The following is a 13,743-nucleotide window of genomic DNA, read 5'->3' as shown; positions in this document are numbered from 1 at the left end:
CAGTTTCTCTTACAAAATGAAATTCACTGAATTATCCTAAGTAATTAAAAATATCTGTTTATGTAGCGTTCAAACTGCAGAGGCATTAAGGCCAGTTGGGATATGGGGTGGATGGCACAAACCCAGGACTTTGACCTGGGAGACCAGTGTTTGTCTGGTAATGTTTCCAAGAAATTTACAAAGTTAAAAGATATTTTTTGTTTCTGCAGGGCACTATTTACTTTAGGCATAGGTATTAAATGGAGACTGTATTATAACCAATTAAAAACTTGTAGGTGCTTGAACGTTATTTAATTTAACTAAAGTACTATTTTTTTTGCAGCACATAAATGCTTCTGGAGCTCTACTTTCTTGTAATTGGAGTATAAATAGTCTGACATAATCACATTATGGCAATCACAGGACTGTGCATCATAATTCTATTTGATGTGCATGTAAATGCGTCTATTGTCCCTCGTCCTCCCTGTAGGAGGCGGGGCCATTGAAACTGGGATCAAAGGGTCATTTGCACATCAGGATGTAGTGCCACTTCAAAGCTCTGATTCACAAAGGCATCTTTGTGCTGAGCACATGCGGTGTAGCTAATGTAGAATCACATCCTGTGCTGCCGTGGACCTATGTCACATTACAATAATAAAACAACGCCACACATGACGAACACGGTGCAGGCAATGACACCGAGACGGGCTGATGCACAGGTGTCGTCCAACCTTTGAACCAGACCTGGCTGAGGAAGTTGGCTGGGAGATAAGTCCAATTTCATCTGTTGATGTCTCGCCCAGCTTGGTTTAATGAGTGTTCATTACTGGGAACCAGACGACTCTCAGCCTCCATAAATCCTTCAATCATCCACGAACATCAAGAGGTTCATTTTCAGAGCTTGGCAGTTTTTTCAGATCTCAGGAAAAAAAAAAAAGCTTCTCTTTCTTTCAAGGAATATATTTCACTACCTCTGTTCACTGTTTTTTATCTACTGGAATAAAAAGAGCAGTTTATGTAGAAACCAGTGCAAACGTCCAATTTTAACTTTCAATCCTTGTGTTATTTTGCCTCCTTTGACCTCCAGGTGCGGCGGCTTTAAACCCCGGAGAGCAGCTTTGTTAGAAGCACCTCCTTCTCTCCCAGCAGGTTGTCCCTCTTGAGGCTGGTGCCTTTGTTCACCACCTTGAACTTCACCGACAGGTTCTTCACCTGAACCAAGCTGATGGAGTCAAAGAAGAAGTCCTCGTTGAAGACTGGGTTGCGGCTGTTCTTGATGATGTTGCTCCTCTGCTTCTGCAGCTTGCCAGGGTTCAGGTAGACGGACACGCAGCAGTTGATGCTCTTGATGTCATAGTGTTTGTCGTAGAGGCTCTCCGCAGCCAGGATGCGGATGAGCAGGCGGGAGGTGCTGGAGTCGTAGTTGGCGCTGATCCTCACCGTCCCGCCTTTGTGCAGGTTGATGGTGTGCTCCCGGTGGTCTGGTGCTCCAGCGGCGCCGTGGTAGGACGGCACGTGGAGCCGTCGCTGGATGTTGGGGCTGGGCTCGGCCGAGCTGCACTCGTCGGTGGAGAGAGAGCTGTGGCGAGCGAACGACCGCTTGGCTTTCACCACCTTGGCCTGCGTCTCGTGGGTGAAGATCTTGAGCAGGGAGGCAGAGCGGGAGAGCAGCGGGGAACTGAAGGGGGAGGACTCGGCTGAGGAGCAGGTGTCACTTTCTCCTCCGCTGAAGTAACGATAAGGATTCATATGAGAGGTGTTGCAGTCTGCTGGGTTCAGGTGGTTTCCCCCTTCGCTGCCTCTCCCCTGGGTCTTCCTCTGCGTGTTTGGGGAGGTGATGGGACTGGTGTGCTCGCAGTGGAAGAGTGACTCTTTGCGGCGAGTGTGGGGGCTCTCCTTCAGTGTTGCAAAACCGTAAGGTGTTTGAGTCTTGGGCACATACGGCAGGGACATTGCTGTTTGGGACTGGGGGTCTGCATTGGTGTCTCCAACATCATCTGCACTCTCTATCTGTATTATGTGACGGTTTGCTGCTCTCAGCAGGTTCTTGGTGTCTCCTGCGAGCTTGGCCACCAGGCGTGGACTTCTCGGGCTGCTGATCTTCTTCCCGCTGCTGATATTTTGCTCTGGAGTCAACTGCTGCAGTCCTTCTTTGGGCTTCACCTGAGGAATCTCAGGTTCTGGGGCACCGCTGACCAGCTTCGGAGGAATGAAAAAGTCGGGGATCTTGTCCGGGGTGAGGACGTTGCTGTAGGGGACGCCTTTCTTGTCTCCGTTCTCCCCCTGACGCAGCATGCCGGTCTCCACCGACCCACGGATCTTATCCAGAACCCACATGATCCCACCAGGCAGTGGGGTGTGTGGGCGTGTGGAGGAGGTGCAGTCAGGTGTGTCTGCAAATTAATAACACACAGAGGGGGAGATGTAAATGATCAGAGGATGATTAATCCACAGGGAGCACAGAGATAAAAATAACACCAAAATGTTGTAGCTCTGATGGTGCAGACAACAATGAAAGCTCAAACATTTAAAGAATTAGGACTGGAAAAACACGAAACACTGCAGTTACAGAATGCTGAACTTTTGGAGCCATTACTGCAGAGTAAAAGTCTCACAAAGATACTACAGCTTTAACCCATTGAAGCCTGGACAGCGGATACGTTGTTTTGTAGTATTTGTATAAGCTCTCAAATACTTTTTGAATTTCATTTGTATCTGCTACAGAGGCTGAAAAATCTATTATTTAGTCTAAGCGTTGACACTTCTGTTGAATTTCCACGAAAACTTCAGGTTTTAGGGGCTTATTTTAAAATCGCCCAGAGGTTTTACAGGCGTTTCAGGCGTTAATGGGTTAACAAGGCTTTCTTTGAAGAACGGCAGTTCAATTCTTTGGCTTTTGCATTTTAGGACATGAGAACCAACAGTCAACAAATCTCAAAAGCAGTGGTGGAAAAAGTATTGAGATCCCTTACTAAGTACTTATAACACACTGTGAAATTACTCCTTTACCAGAAAAACTCCTGCATTCAAAGCTTACTGAAGTAAAAGTATAAAATTATGTACTTGAAGTTTTAAAGTAAAAGTCAATGCAGAATGGACCCACAAATATATTTTTTTGATTAATATTTTTGATGCATTTATGTAAGCAGTGTTTTACTTTTGTTAAGGTATGTCCGATTTCGAAAGGGTTAATATACTGTTATGTGGATTACTTTATTAAAATGCAAATACTGTACTTAAAGTACATCAAAATTGTATTTAAGTACAGTACTTAAGTAAATGTACTTAGTTACATTCCTCAACTGCTCTGCATGCAGCAGTGGGAAGTCACAGAAAATCTGAATTCAGCTATATTACAATATTTACGACAAAATTAAACGGTCATATTTGCTTTTAGACCTTTTAGAGTGCCTTAATTAATTGGTGTTCTAAATATAGAGTCACTTTAGGAACCGATTAACAACAACAAAGAGGACCATTTACTATTTGTTGTTTTGTTAATTTAAATCATTTGGGAACTAAATTTAAGCATTTTATTAAGGTGACATATTAGTGCGCATTTTATTTTTAAAACGTAAAAAATAAATCGGTTTAATTCTGGTTTTCCGCATTATTAAAATACATGAAGCCAGATGGCGAGAAAAAGCTAAGAAAAAACAATTGTAACCGACTTTGCCAAATGAAATTACTATAATTTTCAAAAGATTAATTATCTAACAGCAGATTATGTCCGTATTTCTTTACTTTGCACTGAGTTTTAAGCAAAGAAAAGTTGAAAAATATGCAATAAAAGTTACAAGCGAAAACATAAATTCAACAGGTGCGAGGCTTTCTCCAATTGCGCACCACTCCATTTCCCAAAACCTCTAAAATCCTTTTTTTCTGCGCAGTATAGTGTTAACACACCGCTCCTGTCTGCAGAAATGTATAAATAATAATCTCACCGCACTGCAGAAAGAGACACACTCGTCTTTGTCCACTCGCTCCGGCAGTAACAGGTGATTTCTCCCCGGGTAAGCGTGTGCGCTCCGCGGCGCTGCTCTGCGCCCTCAGACAGTCTCAGCTCCGGAGCTCCTGTCGTGCGTTTTATAGCCGGCACAGGGCTGCAGCTGACCAATAAGATCAAACTGTGGGTTTCCGTGTTTCCCAGCAGAAGCAACCAGCACACATACTGGTTACATATGAGAGGCAGAGGAATCTTACAGGTGGGTTCAACATGTTCAAGCTGCAAGAGTACTTTGAACCTGGGAATAAAAATAAGAGTTTCACAGCCATTTACTCATCTTGTTTACTTCCCCAGGCTATCTAAAAAATAGCTTTTTAAATTGATTTCTCTCTGTTGCATTTCAATCGTTCAGCCTCTTTGACATTTCCTCTTTGAAATCTTTCCTCATCACCCCAAGCTTCATCAAAGACCCAAATATTTTATTTCTTGAGCTTTTGTGTGTCAGTAAATTATTATTTATAATGGGACAATTTGACCTGGAAAGGCACATGGAGTTGAGCAGACAATTCTGTGTGGAGCACATGCACATGCACCTGCGTGCTTAAATTCAATTTACACTCTTTTTTGTTAGTGTCCATCCATCCGTCTTTGGGTTTCAACTCACTGATCGGTTTCCGTGGAAGCTATGGCAACAAAAACATTTGTCAGTCTAAAATAAGAAGGGCCCCACTGACTTCATTGATCTGAGGCACAAAAAGCACTTTATTTTTTCCAGATTGCTTGGTTTTTTGAGTAAAGTGCCGTGTAACCTGTGGACTGAGAGCGGCTGCTGCTTTATCACAGATCAGCTGAATGGAGCCAATAAAAGCGCTGCCATTGACTTGACAGGAAGGGATTTGGAAATGTGCAGATATCAGCTGCGAGAGTCAATATCTGGTGACAGGAGGACAGGGGCAACAAAAGCTTTAACAAACAGTTGATTAAAGCAGTTAATGTAAAGAAGAGGTGCCAGGTGTCTCTGCCTCACTTACATGGACATTTAGATGCATTTCACCTTCGTGGAAAACATATTAAAATCTTAAAGCTAGTAACTAGGACTCAGACTCTGTTTGGTACTTTTGGCCCTATCTGGACACATCAATGATGCACTTTCCAGTGTTTCACAGGCATTTTAAAAAAATCACCACCACCAGTGTAGGTAGAATTGATTTATACATATTTAACAATCTATGTGGGAAACTGAATTCATGTACATGGAGATTTACATGTCTAATTACAATACAAAAGCGACTTTGATGAGAGAAAGCAGTAAGAAGGCTTCTGTGACACTCGGGATGATTTTTAAGCCTTAAAAGCATGTCTGTATTTTTACTGCAGTGTATTTTATTGTGAAGGACAGAAGTACGGTCTTGAGTGTTTTGACATTGGTGATACTTATTTGGCTTACCCAGAAACATCTAATTTCCTCAGAAAAAACAGAAGTTTTTTGTTTTATAGTGAGGAGATGGAAGGGTCCGACTTTTGACAAAGATAGCACACGGCTAATTCACTAGCATTAGCATCTTTTTGCCGACTCTGGTAAACCCGAGGCTGACGTACACGGTTAAAGCGATTTAGGGTTTGAAAGAGAAGAAGACTTTAGTTTCACACCACTTAATTAATTGGAAACATAACATGGTCATTTATATTAGGAGGTAATATGAAGTTTTGATAGAATATTAGCCAATAACTGTCCGACTAGTGATATGGTGACGTTACTGTGCAGGAGTTTCCTGGGTTTCCTGGGACTCATACAAAAGTAGTCCCTTTCAATCATCATGACCCACAAGAAGATAGATAGATAGCTAGATAGATAGATAGATAGATAGATAGATAGATAGATAGATAGATAGATAGATAGATAGATAGATAGATAGATAGATAGATAGATAGATAGATAGATAGATAGATAGATAGATAGATAGATAGATAGATAGATAGATAGATAGATAGATAGAAAAAAGGGAAACAGCAAGCTTGTTGAAAACAAAAGTGAATCTGGGGTTTGTTTTGAGGATCTTGTGTTTATGAACATGCTGATGTTTTGCAGGTTAACGTTAGCATACTAACATTGTACTTCTAAGCACTAAACAAAGTACAGCTGAGACTTATGGGAATGTCAGTGCAAAATTATTTACTATTTATTATTATCAGTGTGGGACAAAATACAAAAAATGGACCTGAAAAAAAGTCTTTACAATAATATCAGCTAACAAACTGAATTTGTCGTTGTCCTTTTAATTTTGTGGTTGATGGACTCTCAGTGTGTCATGATAAACCTGTAGTGATAAACAGGATATTTTAAAAAAATGAAATCTATATCATGTTAATATCCCACACGTGAAAATATACTTGAAAATAATACACAGTCTCTTAAATAATTTCTGCCTCTTTCTGTTCTCACTTTGCCTCCATCACCTTAATGCCTTTTCACGATCCATTTGTTTGAAAAAATTGTAGACTTTCCCAATGTTAGGTAAGTCATAAATCAGTTCAGTGTCCGCAGAAGCTACAGCAAGGCCATCCTACACTGATAACAGCCTCCTGTCCTCATCTCCACTGTCAAGGCAAAGGGATGTTCTCTAACACACTGATAGAGAGACACACACACACGTTCACAGAAGATGAGATGACCTTAGAAAACTCTGACGCCACAGAGGAGCACACACAGACCTCCAGAGGCTCAAAGGAACACGACACATGTAACCGGGGACCCCGACAACGTGATTCCGGTAAGCTCAAGGTTCTGGTTAGATCCTATTGTATTCAGGTAAAGAATGACCTTACATGGTTGTTTCTAATCTTACACGTCCAACAGTGTTTAAAAGATTCCCTGAAGACAGAATCTGCAGACTTGGGGCGACATCGCACAATGACTACGTCTTGTACATCCCTGTGTTATCTCCTCCATCGAGCCTCTTTTAATACTTCAAGTCGCCTGAATCTTCTTGTCACTCAGGTTCCCTAGAAATCCTCCTCAACGCCATTAAATGTAACTGTTGTTTTTGTGGCTATGCTTTGTACAGCTATAGTTACAGACTCTCTGAGTGTAAGAAAGAAAAAAAATGCACAATAGAGAAAGTGAAAACAAAATTGACTAATAGAATTCTTGCTATTTCTCTTTTTTCTCTAAATTCTTATAGTTATCATAATAATATAATTATTTTGAATTATTTTGGCCACCATAATTGTGTGAAAATCAGATACTGTGAAAGCCCTAATGCAGTGCTTGTACTTTTTGAACTTGTTTCTTTATAACTTTAAGATATATCTTTTGTTTGTGATGTGACTATAGTGCATGGGGTGTGGCATATAGAGTTTTACAAAAATATGTGACCAAATATTATGTGATATAAAAAGCAGAAAACATGTTCATGTAGGTCGTACTACATGTGACATAGTAAGAAGTTGAAGGATAAAATCTGTTTTCAAGGACTCTAAGTTGGGATAGTTCAACCCCAAGCAGTTATAGGACGTTTTTTTTTTACTCAAAAATGTATTTTGTGCAGAATAGCACAGTTACAATGATATAAATCCTAAAAAAAAGAAAAAAGGAAAACACAAGTTGAATTTCTCTGATATTTTTATTTTTTTTAAGAATTGGATTAAATGGAAATTACATACACAACATTTTAAAAAGTACCCACAAGTGTCATGAATATTGAGGGGAACATTTTTGCTATTGCTATACATATACATTTATATTTGCATCCTACAACCTGTGCTTGCAACCTCTCCTGTCCCCTCCTCTCTGCTCTTTGTAAACAGCCTGCAGTTCTGTCAGATTTTCACTATTTGTCACATAACCGTTTGTCTCAGCAGAATCAATCATGGTTTCCTAGTTGCGAAATTTAATGTTTTTAACAATATCTAATTTTTCTTAACGGTTAATTTTGGGCGATGTTGCAGAATAGAGTGATTTTTAGAGAATAATCACAATTCTGAGCTTTGTTTTCTTTTTGTAACGGAAACTTTCATAACATGATCCATTCAAGGACTGTCGGAAGGTTCAAATTTTGACAATAATGCCTGTTTTTACAGTTTCTTTCTCTCTAAACAGTGTATATTTGCCGATCTTTTAAATAAATCATACGTTTGGGTTAGGGGCGTGGCTTCAGAGGGTTAATGTATGGATACCTGCTCTTAGACACTTAATGTATGTTTAACAGCAGTAAATAACACTTGTTCAACATTTAAAGACAGGCCAACAAAGGTGCAGATGCATTTAACACTTACCAACACCCAACCCATGCAAACACATGCATGTCTGTTGACACACGTTTCTGGGTGTGTGCAAATATACACACACCCAGAAATCCGGATCCAGAACAGGAAGATAAACCTGCAACATCACATTCTTCAGCAGGTGATGAAAGTGAACCCAGACGTGGAGGCTGAACTTATCGACAAGGACACACACCAGGACAGCTCTGGTATGTAAACCATGTCAGCTATTACTGCTCTGAGAGGACATAATTACACATTTTGCCTTCTGAGGTCAGTCCGGAGTTCATTGTGTGATGTCATCAACCTGTGACAAGTGCCACTTACCATATAGATTGCAGAGTAGCATTTGAACCCTCACCCACTGCTGTCTGTCATCTGAAGTCAGGCAGGCCTCAGTCAGCCCCCTATAGTCACTCGAACTGTCACACTCGTCAAGCAAAACATGTTTTAAAAGGTTTCAGTGTTGAAAAATCTCCATCAGCTGCAGTTATGCAATTCAGATTCCCCTCAAGACTCAAAATCAGATGACTGGTAAGTTTCACTGATTGCAACAGTTAAGTAGAAAATAATGAATAATGGAGATCCAAGGAGACATTTTTAAAATCAGCCCCGTCTCCAATAAGTAACATATTTTCAATTGTTAAAGGGGTGGTAATTATTTTTCAGCGCACTGACAAATAAATGAATGTTTCGATACAACAATTCACTGCTGAAGCTGAAGTGGGATACAGGATAAACCGCTGTTATTGTTAAAACAATTAGAGATTACATTATAAATAAAACATAAATGCAAAAAACATGTTAGTTAATTAAAATGAAAACAATATCTCCTGAGAACTATCTGGGTGCCACAGTCCTCCATGTTCACACTGTTAACAGCTTCCTTTACTAAATAATGAGATCGGTAAGCGACTGCGAATCTTCAGCGTCTGAGACGAGAACAGCCTGTGAGAAAAGGTTAATGTGTCTGTTCTGCTCTCATTAAAGGGGTCGGCCCGTACATCTCTGTCAGCCTGGAAATGTGAGGAGCACTGAGGCTATTACAAACCCAGAGGTCCAGCTCCTCAGTGAAGAATACAGAAGTGTTTCAGTGTGGATGAAGCTGCTTGTTCTCCCAATTGACTGACAGGTGTTGTTACCAGTGCTAGAAGTAATACTATACTATGCTATGTATACTATATACATACTGTCAGCGGCCTGTTTCTGGTGCACATGCTACAACTTTTGCCAAAACATGTCCATACACTCACCACCATACACTTTATCATTTACAGCTGTTCAACTGCTCATTAATGCAAATATATAATCAGCCAATCACATGGCAGCAAGTCAATGCATTTAGTCATGTAGACATGGTGAAGACGAGCTGCTGAAGTTCAAACTGAGCATCAGAATGGGGAAGAAATGTGATTTAAGTGACTTTGAACGTGGCATGGTTGTTGGTCTGAGTGTTTCACAAACTGCTGATCTACTGGGGTTTTCACACACAACTATCTCTAGGGTTAACAGAGAATGGTCAGAAAAAGAGAAAATATCCAGTGAGCAGCAGTTCTCTAGGGCCAAAATGCCTTGTTGATGTCGGAGGTCAGAGGAGAAGATGATAGAAAGGCAACAGAAACTCAAATAACCACTTGTTACAACTAAGGTATGCTGAAGAGCATCTCTGAACGCACAACACGTCCAACCTTGCAGTAGATGGGCTACAGCAGCAGAAGGCCACACCACTAAGATAAGAATTCCTTTATAATCGCACAACAGGGAAATGCCTAGTGGTACAGCAGTATTTGGCCTATTTTTCAGGTTTATTTGACAGTGGTAGAGACAGCGAGTGAAAGGTGAGACAGAAGGGAAGACCTGCAGGAAAAGGAGCCAAGCTGCATTAAATCCAAGCCCACTGCATACAAGGACTAAGCCTTAATTGTATGCACCCCGCCCTGCAAATTACTTTATTGACCAATATTACAAAGCAACTAAGCCAGGTCCATAGTATCTTAGTTACAGCTAGTGGGCTAACCTTAAGTTAGGCACCAGTTTGTGCTTTGTTCTTGGGTAGTAAAAAGCAAACGTTAGTTATACACCTTAGCTTTGTACCATTACATAATTTGTTGTTGGCTAAAATCAAAGTTTGTCGTTTGTCATTTGGTGAAGTAATTTGGCAAATATATCTGTAACATCCTGATTCAGTTGCTGTCCTCCTGTCTCTTCCACCTTTCTATCAGTCAACCCCCTTCATCTCATGTTTTTTCCCCATAGCCCTACCCTTATACACACATCTGTTTCCACTGTTATTATAGCCTGTTTGTCTTTGTTCATCCTTGTATGCTCTTACCTGTGTCACAGTTTTTAGTATTAGTTTTCTTGGTTTCTAGATAACTGCTTCCCCCTTGTCTGGTGTTGTTTGCTTTGATTGGACTGAATGTATGTGTGAGCACCTAAAAGTAGCAATATCCAGGAAAAAAAAAGATTTTCTTGCATTAAAAAATGTAGTAAAAGTATTAACATGAACACATCTAGTACTCATAGTGCAAAATAATAGATATTATAGGATTGATGATAAGATGCACCATATGTTGATCACGTTAATGTTGCAGCTGGTGAAAGTGGAGCAAGTTCAACTACTTTATTTACTGCTGGGTAGCTTGTGAGTTCACCTGATTGGCTTCCTGGAAGGACAGGAAGTCTGAGTTGTGGCCAGTACGCAGAAACGTGGCTGTCTGACGGAGCTCTGCAGGAGGTTTTGCCCACTTGTTCCCTTTCTGTGTGTGTGTCTGCTTCAACTCTTAACACACATGGTTACTCATTACGGTTGACGCGTCACAGGGTCCATTTTTACCCCTCTCTCTCTTATTGTTGCCATCCGTCCTTCTCCTTCCTGCCAACCCGCTTCCACACAACTTCTGTTGCCTTGGAGACATCTCATATCCTGACACATGGATCACCCCCACCCCCCCCACCTTCTCCATCTCCATCGCCGACTGTTCTCTCCTCTCATCTCATCTCACATTTCCTCACCTCTCCGGTCTGTTACAGTTCACCCAGGTCTTAGGAGAGTCCGGGTCACAGAGGGCTGTGACTCTGCAGAAGCCTGCGGATCTGCTGCTGCCAAACGGCCAGCTGGAACAGAGGGGGACGAGGTCACAGCGAGAGGGCCGCTGGGTTGTAACATCTGGCTCCCATCCAGGCTCACACCCTGCAGTTTAAACAGAGTGTTATTCTTTTCACTGTGCAAAGTATGAAAGAAACCACAGAGAGAAGCTGCAAATGCCAGAATCATTTCAGTGTCCTGCTTATTCTGGTCCGCTGAACTGGCATTTGGATTGGACACATGCAGGGCAAAATGTCAAACCTGTCGCCACAGGAAACAAATTTGATGGACCCGGTATACGACCTGGAAGCCCAAGGCAGAGTTGGTAAAAGGATGCAAATAAACACAGAAAGATCACACACACACACACACACACACACACAGCCGGACTGAAACAAAATACGTTTTTAGTCATGTGAAACTTTTTTATGGTGTTTCACAGATTGATGATTTTCATTTTGCAGCTACATGTGGGTCAGCTTTACCAGGAAAATAGTGGAGATAATTAATGTTATAACTCATGCAAAGGAGCATATAAAGCCACAGAGTCCCAGCAGGTGATGAGGAAAGTGGAAAGAGGATACTATGGCATTTGATATGAGAGGGTGAAATATATGGAACATATTACTCTCTAATGTCTGCCTATTTAAGGGGATGGCAGCACCACCTACTGGAGGATTAAGGCAGGGATACACTGGGGGCTCTTCAGCTTGTGGCGTTGCTTGAAGAATCACAGACTTTTGAGCTGAGAAAACAAGAATAACACTCACTTTAATAGACTGCTATTGAAAAAAACCCAAATACAAAATCAAAGTCATGTGAAAGCCTGTTGGCTGACTCTTAAATCTTTTATCTTTGTGGACACTCAGTGTCAGGCTGTTACCGACCACAGACAACAGCTCAGATAAAACAAGAGACAAGCTGCTGCTGCCCTCTAGAGGCATTTAAACACACACAAGAGTGGTTAATGAGGTTAAGGACTCCACTAAGAACAAAGTACTACCTTAGTTTTTTTTGCAGGATCACATTCATTCCTAAAAGCACCTGTAGGAGAAGACACAGTGAGACCAGTGAGACAAAGCTGCAGACAAAACATAAAATGTTTCACACATAAGAAGCCTTATGTGCCTTTAGTGTGAACATCATATAGGTGACTTGTTTCTGATCAATTTGTTCAAAACAACAATCTCATTTTACAAATGAGGAAAGAAATCCTGTGCAGAATTAGACAGAGGATTCTCTTTTTCCCTTGCCGATATGATTTGGGATTTACTGGTAGGCTGCCATTTTTTTTTTGTTTGCTTATTGCATAGTTAGACTTCTCTATGCTCCTTTGAGCTGCTATGTTACTTGCAACCTCCTTCATAATCTAATCAATAAATAAGATTAAAATCAATACCTTGATGCATTTATTGTAAATAAATATGAATAAACCAAATAAATGGACTACAGTATGTCAGAATACAGAGGGACATATTTATCATAAGTGTTGTTCAGCTTATAAATGTCTTTATTTCAGTAACAATACTTGTGATCTGATTTGTTTCGACTAGTAAGCCATTCAAAAAAATGAATAATAATAAACAAAACATTTAAATAAATATTAAAAATTCTAAGATAAATTTTTGTCAAAGCAAGTTGGGTCAGGTTGACATGCACTTTCCACCCAGCTGCTGGGCTAAGTGGGGAGAAGACGCTGGCTTAACTGGTTTAGTCTAGATCCCAGTGGGGTACCCATTACTCTCCACAGGGCTCCTACAAGAGCAGCATCACCTCTTGCATTTGACTGACAACAGTAAAAATAAAAAAAAATAGTTTATATATACACATTTACTTATAACTAAATAGCATATGGAAAAAATATTAACATTGGCTCCCCGTATGTTTCAGGATCGATTTTAAGGTTCTTTTATTCGTTTTTAAATGTCTTAATGGTCTTGGGCCATCTTATCTATCAGATATGTTTTTATCATATCAACCCTCATGGGTCCTGAGGTCCTCTGGCACCGGCCTTTTAATTACTCCAAGAGTTAAAACTAAAACCTACGGGGAGGCAGCATTCAGCCATAATGGCCCGCGCCTATGGAACAGCCTGCCAGAGGGCATCAGGACCGCAGAGACTGTTGATATTTTTAAAAGAAGGCTCAAGACCCACCTGTTTGGTCTAGCTTTTAACTGGTTATTTTACTATTTATTTATTTATTCTCCTATTTAGTTACCTCTTTACCTATTTAGTTGTTCATCACATTGTTTATATCCAAATTAACCCAGCATAGTTACCCAGCATTTTTAGTGATTTCATGCAAAGCAGTGCTGCATTAAGTACATTAACTAGTTAAGCAGAAATGAACAGACCTCGCAAAAACAACAGGAAGGTCTAACCATGTTTTCCAAGACTTTGTCATTTAGAAGGAAAAAGGAAAAATGTCCATTTGGAAAAGTAATTTCATAAATTCCCAGTTGTAAC

The 13,743-nt window shown here is 40.6% G+C and overlaps 1 protein-coding gene across 1 annotated transcript; it reads right to left on the bottom strand.

The window, feature by feature from the left end:
- Positions 1–216: 216 nt before the first annotated feature.
- LOC131977867 (C2 calcium-dependent domain-containing protein 4C) lies at positions 217–3,985 on the bottom strand. The gene is made up of 2 exons (XM_059341318.1): positions 3,924–3,985; positions 217–2,372 (listed from the first exon to the last, which is right to left on the bottom strand). The coding sequence occupies exon 2, from the start codon at positions 2,314–2,316 to the stop codon at positions 1,078–1,080; it is 1,239 nt and encodes a 412-aa protein (XP_059197301.1). The 5' UTR covers positions 2,317–2,372; positions 3,924–3,985; the 3' UTR covers positions 217–1,077.
- Between the last annotated feature and the right edge of the window lie 9,758 nt (positions 3,986–13,743).

The sequence above is a fragment of the Centropristis striata genome, chromosome 9 (genome assembly GCF_030273125.1).
Source record: "Centropristis striata isolate RG_2023a ecotype Rhode Island chromosome 9, C.striata_1.0, whole genome shotgun sequence".
Classification (NCBI taxonomy): Eukaryota; Metazoa; Chordata; class Actinopteri; order Perciformes; family Serranidae; genus Centropristis; species Centropristis striata.
Note: the sequence above shows the minus strand (reverse complement) of the source record. Positions and strands in the feature narration are given on the sequence as shown.